General features: G+C 39.8%; 1 protein-coding gene across 1 annotated transcript; it reads right to left on the minus strand.

Annotated features, from left to right (window-relative positions):
- Positions 1 to 756: 756 nt before the first annotated feature.
- On the minus strand, positions 757 to 7,620 carry LOC310861624 (FAS-associated death domain protein). Its single transcript, XM_083769153.1, has 4 exons — positions 7,577 to 7,620; positions 5,258 to 5,592; positions 4,975 to 5,034; positions 757 to 1,416 (listed from the first exon to the last, which is right to left on the minus strand). Exons 2-4 carry the CDS (start codon positions 5,565 to 5,567, stop codon positions 1,136 to 1,138), a joined length of 651 nt encoding a protein of 216 aa, XP_083625279.1. The 5' UTR covers positions 5,568 to 5,592; positions 7,577 to 7,620; the 3' UTR covers positions 757 to 1,135.
- Between the last annotated feature and the right edge of the window lie 1,353 nt (positions 7,621 to 8,973).

Here is an 8,973-nt window from a genome sequence, read left to right on the forward strand (position 1 = left end):
TGGACATCATCTGGAGGAGTAATATCAAAAACATTGTTTTACAAAAGTCGGCTTCCTGGACTTTTGACTTGCATTTCTTTTCGTTTTCTTCAGTACATGACAAGTTTGCTTGTTTGTTTATTTTGGTCTCAACTTTTGTTACAGCTGATGGCAATAAAGTTTGCATAGTGGACTAGACTGTGTAACTAGAAGCTTTTTTCCCTATGTATTGATGCAACAGAATTCCTATGAAAAACCTAATACACACAAGGTTCAATTTTGTGAGGTGAAAAAAACAACATACGAATTTCTGGTTAAAGACTTTTCCCCCTCATAAGTAGGACAGTTGGATGATCATCTTGTCCTTGAAAATGACGCCTTGACGCATCGAGAGCTTGTAGATCGTCTATTTTCAATCAATCAATCAATCAATCAATCAATCAATCAATCAATCAATCTAAACTTTATTTGTATAGCACATTTCATACAGCAAGTGCAACTCAATGTGCTTCACAATTATTTACAAATATAAAAAAAACATCAAAGGAGATGGAAAACAAAGAAGGAAAAATAAAGAAAATATAAAAAGAAAAACATTATAGATAAACCTAAACAAGGATAATGATATGAGCTAATTAAAAGCAATGTTAAAAAGGTATGTCTTAAGGTTTCTTTTAAAAATGTCCGTGGATTCAGAGAGCCGCAGGTTAACTGGCAGGCTGTTCCACATTACAGGCTGCATAACATGCTTCCATAGAAGAAGTGACTGAAATCAGTCGTAGTGACTGAGAGAACTTTAATCCATGTGAGTTTGTAGATGGGATTATCATTTTTGGGACAAAATAAAAAGTAAAGAAATAAAAAAGGACATAAAATAAAATTAAAAACTGGATAATTACTTGCAACCTAAAATGGTCCGTGAACTAAAATGGGTCACCCATTGTAGGGAAACAGTAACACTGGTAGAAAAATATGTTTCCACCCTGACGGGAAGTCTTTCCGGAATGCATGTTTTTGTGCTATATAGAATGTCTAAAGGTTTTGTTTAAAATGTCACTGAACTGACATAATTTCAGCGCTTGCGCTTTCCCTTTTGCGGCCATATTCGACAAAGCCGTGATATAAATCCACGATGAGCTGGTATCCAATGAGGGCTTCAGTCTTCTTTCAGTAGGAAGTCTATATCATCGGGTACCAGGTCTTCGTCTAACTCTGTAAGCTTGGAGTATAAGTAAGCAGCTGTGGCATTTTTCCTCTGGCATTTTCTCCATGAGTACAGCATTTGATAACTTCTGTCCACGAAGTCCAGTGGATTCTCTGCCTCAATCTGCTGCAGTTTAACCTCAGTGATACCCAGTGATATGCCAATCTTCCTCCACGGTTTTCCAATTCTTTTAGCCACCTCCATCAGCTGCTTCTCAGTGATGATATTCGAGTCTGTGGAAGTGTGAGGGAAAGTTAGGGAATTATGGTAACGCATTTCTACAATGGACCTAAAATGGACAAAAGTTTTTGTTAAGATTTTTTTACTTAAAGCTGTAGGAATTTAACTAGCGTCATTTGTATTAACCTATTTCTACCATATAGCGCAACTTTGGTTCAACTTCAACCCCTGTCACACGGAACAATGGTTTGTGCTGCTGCTGGCATAGTGATACTGGACACAAAAAATGTGACAGAGGGGTCAAAGTTGAACGAAAGTTGCGGTATATAGAAATGGGTCAACAATTCAAATGACGCTAGTTTTGTGGATTCATTTATTTTTAAAACCCTTAGAAGGGCAATAACTAATAAATGCGTTATTCAATAACGTTCTGAGTGTGGGGAAAAACGAATTTCTTCGTTTTTTTTTTTTTTAATGAATATCGGTAGATTAATAACCTCCGCATCGCTGTGTGAAGTCCCTTTGTTGAAATTCCAACTACAATACCCAGAAATCCCGTGTCACGTAACACGTGCGCACATCGTTGGCTATAAAAACGTGTCCGCCCCCTGCGGTTCTGCATGGGGATTCAGTTGGTGGCGTGTCGAAAGTGATTGAGTATATTTAGCGATTATATTTAGTTTAGATGTATTAGTTAGTAGTCTGTTGTCTGTCTGGTGCGTCAGATGACAATGGAGGAACACCTCTGTACGATCTTCGTCCTGAAGGACCGGCCGCGTAACCTCTTTATGCTGAGCAAGCCAGCTGTTGCGGGCTTTCCGACCGCCTGGCTCGAGCGATGTCATCGTACTCCGATCTGGACGGGTGACCAGATTTTTCTATGGTAAGAATCTTATTGTCTGAAACATTATATGCTATATCTATTCAGTGTGTATTAGTTTAACTTTCTGATCGCTGTTTGCCGCGCCGCTGAGCTAATGTATAATAAATGGATGGATATTCTTCCATCCATCCATGCTACTATAGCTGCTAGCAACCACTGGGGCTTTCAAATAGATCTGTATTGAGCTTACATGATCAAATGAACGTATTGTACCGTGGTTTATATGCTATATATTATGAGAAATGTTCCATTACTTCCCCCCCTTCCATATATTCAGATCGCTATGATGATTGCAGTTTTTTGTTTTTTTTTGCCGAGCCTCGAGCACAGGCCGCAGCCTGTAATGCTAGCTGCTAGCAACTCCTCGGCAAATTAAAAAAAACAAAACAGCGATCATAAATAGCGATCTGAATATATATGGGAGGAGGGGAAGTAATGGAACATTTCTCATAATATATAGCATATAAACCACGGTACAATACGTTCATTTGATCATCATGCAAGCGCAATACTATATATATGTAGTAGTATAATAAATTAGCTTAGCCGCCTGCATTACAGTACCAGCGGCAAAGTAAAGAACAATGACGTACATTTCGTTGTGATAATTAAATGGATGATCAACACTGATGTGTGTTGGCTACAATGTGTTGGCTCTGAAATGGATCAACACTTGTAATTTCTGCAAATAAATCTAACTTGTCTGTCTATCTATCTATCTAGATCCATGACCCACTCCAGAGTGAAGAAATGGACGGATGTCTCCTCCTCCTCCTCCTCTGCCCGCAGTGATGTCGACTTCTCCACCACCAACATTAGATAGTCCAGGAGATTTTTTGTCCTGCTTGTGCAACAAGAACGCATTGTACATTGTACAATTGAACGGACAATTGAACGCATTGTACATTGCCATCTGAAACAGGTAGAACTTTACAGGCCACTTGTATGACTTACGGGCAAACGGGTAATACGAGATGTGTTGATCTAGTTTGTCCACACCATTCATATACTTGTGGTGTACTGGTCAACACAATGTGGCTTCATTTTGTCCTCCCTGACTGGCTGGCCTGGCGTCAGTTTGCGTCAGGCCTTGGCTCTCAGTGACTTTGACCATCGTGTGTGGGTGGATGGTGGTGCACATCTTCGCCACCTTCTTGTCCCGCCAAGCCAACAGCATCACCCCGTCATGTTGTGGCGCATGAGAGTCTCGCCCGGCTTCATGTCATTTGGTTTGCTAAGCCGCTTCATCTCCCTGTTCTTCCTCATGGTCCCACATACATGGGTTCCCAAAGACAGTAGCAAAGTACACCTGGAGTCTCCTGGTTACTGAAATGAAGAAACCGCTTGAGCAGCAGAAACCGGGCCAGTTTCATGGTTCTCCTGAACTGCGGTGTCTCATTAGCCTTACACCTAGACCAGTAGGACACGAGGGTTGGCTTCTTCACGATGCCAGTAAGGAAATAGAGGCCGAAGAAGTTTTTCAGCTCGATCACAGACACATCCGTGTGGAATATACACAATACACACGTTTGCGATGGACTGCGCTGCATAGCGGTTAGTCTCATCACAGATGTACTGGAGCAGATCTCCGGTGGTTCAGGGGGGGAGGAGGGGGGGCAGTGGGTGTCCTATTGCATTATAATTATGTTTGTAAGAAAAAGAAATAAAACTTGCACTTTTCAAATCCGAGATACATCTCATGTCTATTTTTACACTATTCTGAGGTTTATGTTCTGACTAAGCGAGTTTCAACTGTGATTTACTCTGTAACGGTAGATGGTAAGAACCCAATTTTTTTTTAATATAATACAGTACATTCAAGTCTACATTTCTATACATATCATAGGCACCAAGTCCGGAAAACTATGTCATTGGATGTGTTTTTTATCAAAACTGTGTTTCTTCATCTCACAGGTTTTTGAGATACATGAATGAATAGACTAGGGTACTGGTAAGACTATGTAAACATATTATATATCGAAATCTTCGTTAAAATGTCAAGTTTCAGGAAAGAATAACATTTAGTTTCTATCTTGTTCCAGTAGGGGGCAGTAGGCAGTTTTAGCTGGGTTGGTCAGTTTGCTCATGACTGACCTTGCTATTTATAGATGGCAAAATATCTACAGTGGTAGATGTGGGAAACTTTTTATTTTTTTATTATTGAACTAGACAACTCACCCTTTAAAATGAGATATGTCATAGGTATGTGCTCCCTGTAGAAAAAAAGTTGTTACCAAAATAAACCTTAAAACGCCTGTATCTTTTTTTCATGTGCTAAAAACACTACATTGTGTAAGCGCATTCTTTTTTAAATGGCTTCCAACACAAAAACTAAACATTGTATCAACTCAATTCATTTTTTTCCTGGAAGCAAACTTGTCAAGCTTTCTCTGAAGGTCTTTTATTGTCGCAGAGTCACAACAGAGAATTTTCAATAAATCATTCAAAAACGCATTTCTCCCATTGAGAAAAGGGGATTTGACATGGGATTTGACTTTAAACCCTCAAAGAGTTAATGCTTGGCCCCCAGACCCCCATCAACTGACCGGAACTATAATTTTCACTAAAACAAGACCAGAACTCCCGCCACAGGACTCAGGCAATCAACCACTATATTTTGGCACGCATTTCCTACAGCTTTAAGTCCAAAAAACGGAACTAACCCTTTAACGCTGAGGATTTTACTTGTGATCGGAAATTAGGAATCATTCATAGTGTAAGAACTCACCAGCCTTCCTTTTATGTGGGACAATCTCTTTTGCCCCGGGAGCATTGTTTCTTGATGATCCTTTTCCCGGTGTAAAGAAAAACAAACATTTCTATTCAATATACTGTATGTTATTGACAGATGTGAGAAGAGTGGACGAGAACCAAATATATAGTCATGTAATACAGTATGTGGTATTGGGATTTATTTATTTTGTTTGTTATTTTAGTGTCAGCATGTTGGCACTGGAATTACTGTGTTGTTGTTCTTATTATTATAGGCTGACATTCATACTATAGCATACCTGTAGATGTCTGTGGCTGTTCTTTGAGAAAAGCCAGCCGGGGGTAGGTAGTCTGCATGTCATCTTCCTTCAGCAGTTCCAGTAGACCCTTTGCTTTTTCATCTCCCGCTTCCATGACATTGTCCAGTAGATGTGTCACCTGTTCTCTGCGTGTTTTCTGATCTCCCACAGCATTGTAGGAAATATCAGACAGCAGTGAGCGAGAGTGTGCCCATTGCCGTACATGGTCGGGTTCGAAAGAAAGGATGTCTATCAGGGTGGCCTTGAGCTCCTTCAGTAGCTGCGTAGCTTCTCCTGGTTGCTGGGCCATGGCTAAATGTCAATCACACCAGAATCTGAAATAATAATATATATATTATGCAGTGATTTGTTTGGGGGGAGACTGCACTATGAATTTGTGTGAAGATCCTCTTTAAACAATATTTACAAAACAATGTCTACAGTGTGGCATCTTTGAGGGCCCCTGAATACACATTAATTACATCAATGCAAACAATTTACTGATGCAAAGAGTATCTACAGAATTAATGCTGAAAAATGAAATGCTACTCTACTCTAGAACCATTTAAAACGTTCTAAACTTAATCTCTGGTACACATAGTTGAATTTACTATCCAATTACTGATATAATACTGGAGATAGGACTAAGTATTATACATTTTCAAGTGTACATCATGTTCAACTTCACTAAAGCGCCTCTGTGTAAAAATGTTTACCGAAGACAGCATCCCCTCGACACGTTCAAATTTAATAGGTGCCATAAAGGTTTCAATGTGTGTTTGCTTCACATTATGAGCCTCTTTTTAGCCGCTAATGTGTGATGCTCTCTCAATAAAACTGTCACTGCTTCTTGCAATTACACTTGCTTTTTTGCTGTTCAAGACACCTTCAAGGCTTTGAGGCAACACGAGCACTTTGATGAGCTCTTGTGTTCCTTGGAAGAACGGAACGGTGATAAGATCAAATAAACCTTTATTGATCCCCTGAGGGAAATTCAGGTGTCATAGATGGCAGCGACATCAGCAATAGGCCTACAGTATATTCATATCCTGTGGGTTCTTTCTGCAAGCACCCAGTGGTGGAAAAAGTACTTGCATGTCTTACTTAAATAAAAGCTTAAATAAACTACAACTATTTAAAAAGTCTGGTATTACAAATGTAGGCTACTTGAATAAAAGTAAAGAAAAGTATTGGTATCAAAATGCAGTTATTAAAGTACCAAAAGTATAAAGTAGTGCAGAAACATCTTTTGAAAATGGCAGATCTACAAGCTCACAATGTGTTTTGCGATGCAATGCATTCTGAGCTTGTAGATCAGTTATCAAATGTAAGACATGTATATTGGGCCGAAGTGTGTAGTGTAGTGTATTCTTTTAAATAATAATAATAATAAATTACAAAGTAACTATAAGCACACAATTATACATGTACTTCTACATAATGCATTACCATCTGCACCCCTGAGACTAATTTGTTTTCTGATAACTATTTTACAAATTAATATGTATAAAGGAGTATGCATAGATCTCCAGGGCTTATCCATATTATTTAATTTAATATAGGTATCGTATCTACGGTATCTATAAGGCTATAATTTGTATTCACCCTACCAATTCTAATAAAGGCTGTTTATTATGTTTTGTTTTACACAATAAACACAACATTACACTTGGTCGTAGTAGGATTATTATTATTCTCGTTAAATAGTCATTTCAACTCGTTTAAATTACTAGACATTATTTGCCACTGCACAGTGTAGTAAAGGCATGTTATAAGTGTGCAGTGCACTTATAACATGCCTTTACTACACGGCAATTACATTACACTATTCAGCAAGTATGTCCCCACCCACCCCCTTTCCTCCTCACTGTATGTTTCTTTTCACTTTTTACCTCCTTTATGATTCCTGTTCTGTTCTTTGGCTATAGAAGTGTCTATTTGTACGTCTTTAAATGTTTTGATGAATTGAACAAGGTGGACCCTCTTGTAAACAAGTGTAATGGTCGTCCACTCACAGTTAACAGTCTTTGTATTGAGTTGTGCTTGAAATGTACTGTAATTCTGCAAACAAACTGTTAATACATATTTAAATCAATCATTCTTTCAATTGAGTATCTTTGAGCCTGGAGGTTGGAGCTATACTTTACCGTTTGTCTCAACGTGTCTGCTTCGGCAGTCTTTGTTTCTCTCTCTCAGCCCCTTATGTTGCCCTATTTATGCATAGAAATTCGCTTGTAAGTGAACGCAAGTCACTCATGTAATACTATAAATTATGGCTCATCACGACACATGTATAGCAATACATATATTATTACAAACCTTGCTGTTAGCGGCGCCTTTTTTTTCCTTGAAAGTTACTTTCTCTTTCTCTTTTCAACGACGCTGTTGTTTAGGTCTCTTGTTGTTTTCCAACGCATACTGCCATCCATCGGGGGGCGGATTCAATTGCACCGGCTCAGACTCTTAACTTCAGCTTCTAAAACATGGCATTATAGTGACATCTATTGGAATTCTCTGTGAATTGCGACTCGTTTTCCATGACTTTACAGGGTGAAATGATAATTTAACCACCAGACTATTCTGTGCACAAGACACGTTGAAAGTAGGACAGTCATTGGGTCTATGCTATTTCATTTATAAAAGTATGGAAATGTATTAAATATTTCTGCTTTAAGTCATTGGGTGAAAAAGGCCCTGCCTTTACCACAACAAGATTCCTTTACAGGATCTCCTCACTGGTCAACAAAAACACCTTGAAGACCTTAACAGGAGCCCTCGTACAAGGTTTCTTTGACTATGCTGCCATGCACCTCCTGGTACCACAGCACCTCAAAGGCCCTTAAAACTAGGCTCCAGACTCCAGACCCAAAACAAACAGGTCAGGCTCCTACTTGGCCCTGCCCACTTTGACAGGCTGGAATGGCTTAGGGTCGACGACAGAGTACAGCATCTTGCAATGGGTCTGGTCCACACGATTCGATACACCACCAAGATACCCATGTACCTGTCTAAATACTTCCTTAATGTTAACGAAGTCCACACCCACAACACCAGAGGGAGTGCAATGAACCATGTACAACCCAGATTCGGCACAAACAAGGGACTACATTATCTTCGCTCCTATGCCACCTAAATGTGGAGCGCCCTACCAACAGTCATTAAAACATGCGAATCCCTTGACTCCTTCAAAACCGCTCTCAAAGGGTACCTACGGACGGCTGCAATTCGAAACTGGACTCCGTAAAATCTGAATCTCCACCACTGCCCACCCCGTTTTCCCCTCACTGTATATGTTTCTTTTCCTTTTATACCTCCCTTTAATCAAAAACTACTATGCTGAAATGTGTTAGCTTTTGATTTTTCCCCTAGTAATTCTGACATCAGTACTATGACATCGGTCATCTCCATATTTGGGCATATTGAGGGACATAGACAAACACCCAGTTTTGTGGCCAATCACATTAGCCCTATAACGTGACTCCACCAGATGGGGGCGGTATTTAACTCAAAAGTTCATGGTACAGCGAGCCTCCTTCTGGGATCGCACAGGGATTGGCTGTTGAATCGCCCCGGCCCGGGACGAACCAATCAGCGGCAGCTATGGGCGGGATCTTGGCGAGAGCAGGCGTGACGCCATAGAGAGGTGTCTGTTGCAGTTGTATTTCCTAGTGCTTTAAAAATGGAAAATCGTCTTCTATTCTTGAAAGCAAGCGAAG

This window comes from Protomyctophum parallelum, assembly GCF_964188405.1.
Source record: "Protomyctophum parallelum genome assembly, chromosome: 7".
NCBI classification, from domain to species: domain Eukaryota; kingdom Metazoa; phylum Chordata; class Actinopteri; order Myctophiformes; family Myctophidae; genus Protomyctophum; species Protomyctophum parallelum.

Coding starts and splice junctions, on each gene's coding strand:
- LOC310861624 (XM_083769153.1), bottom strand. CDS start 5,567: ATGGCCCAGCAACCAGGAGAAGCTACGCAGCTACTGAAGGAGCTCAAG. Junction 5,035..5,257: donor ACAGCCACAGACATCTACAG/GTATGCTATAGT, acceptor CACCGGGAAAAG/GATCATCAAGAAACAATGCT. Junction 1,417..4,974: donor CCCACATAAAAGGAAGGCTG/GTGAGTTCTTAC, acceptor ACACTTCCACAG/ACTCGAATATCATCACTGAG.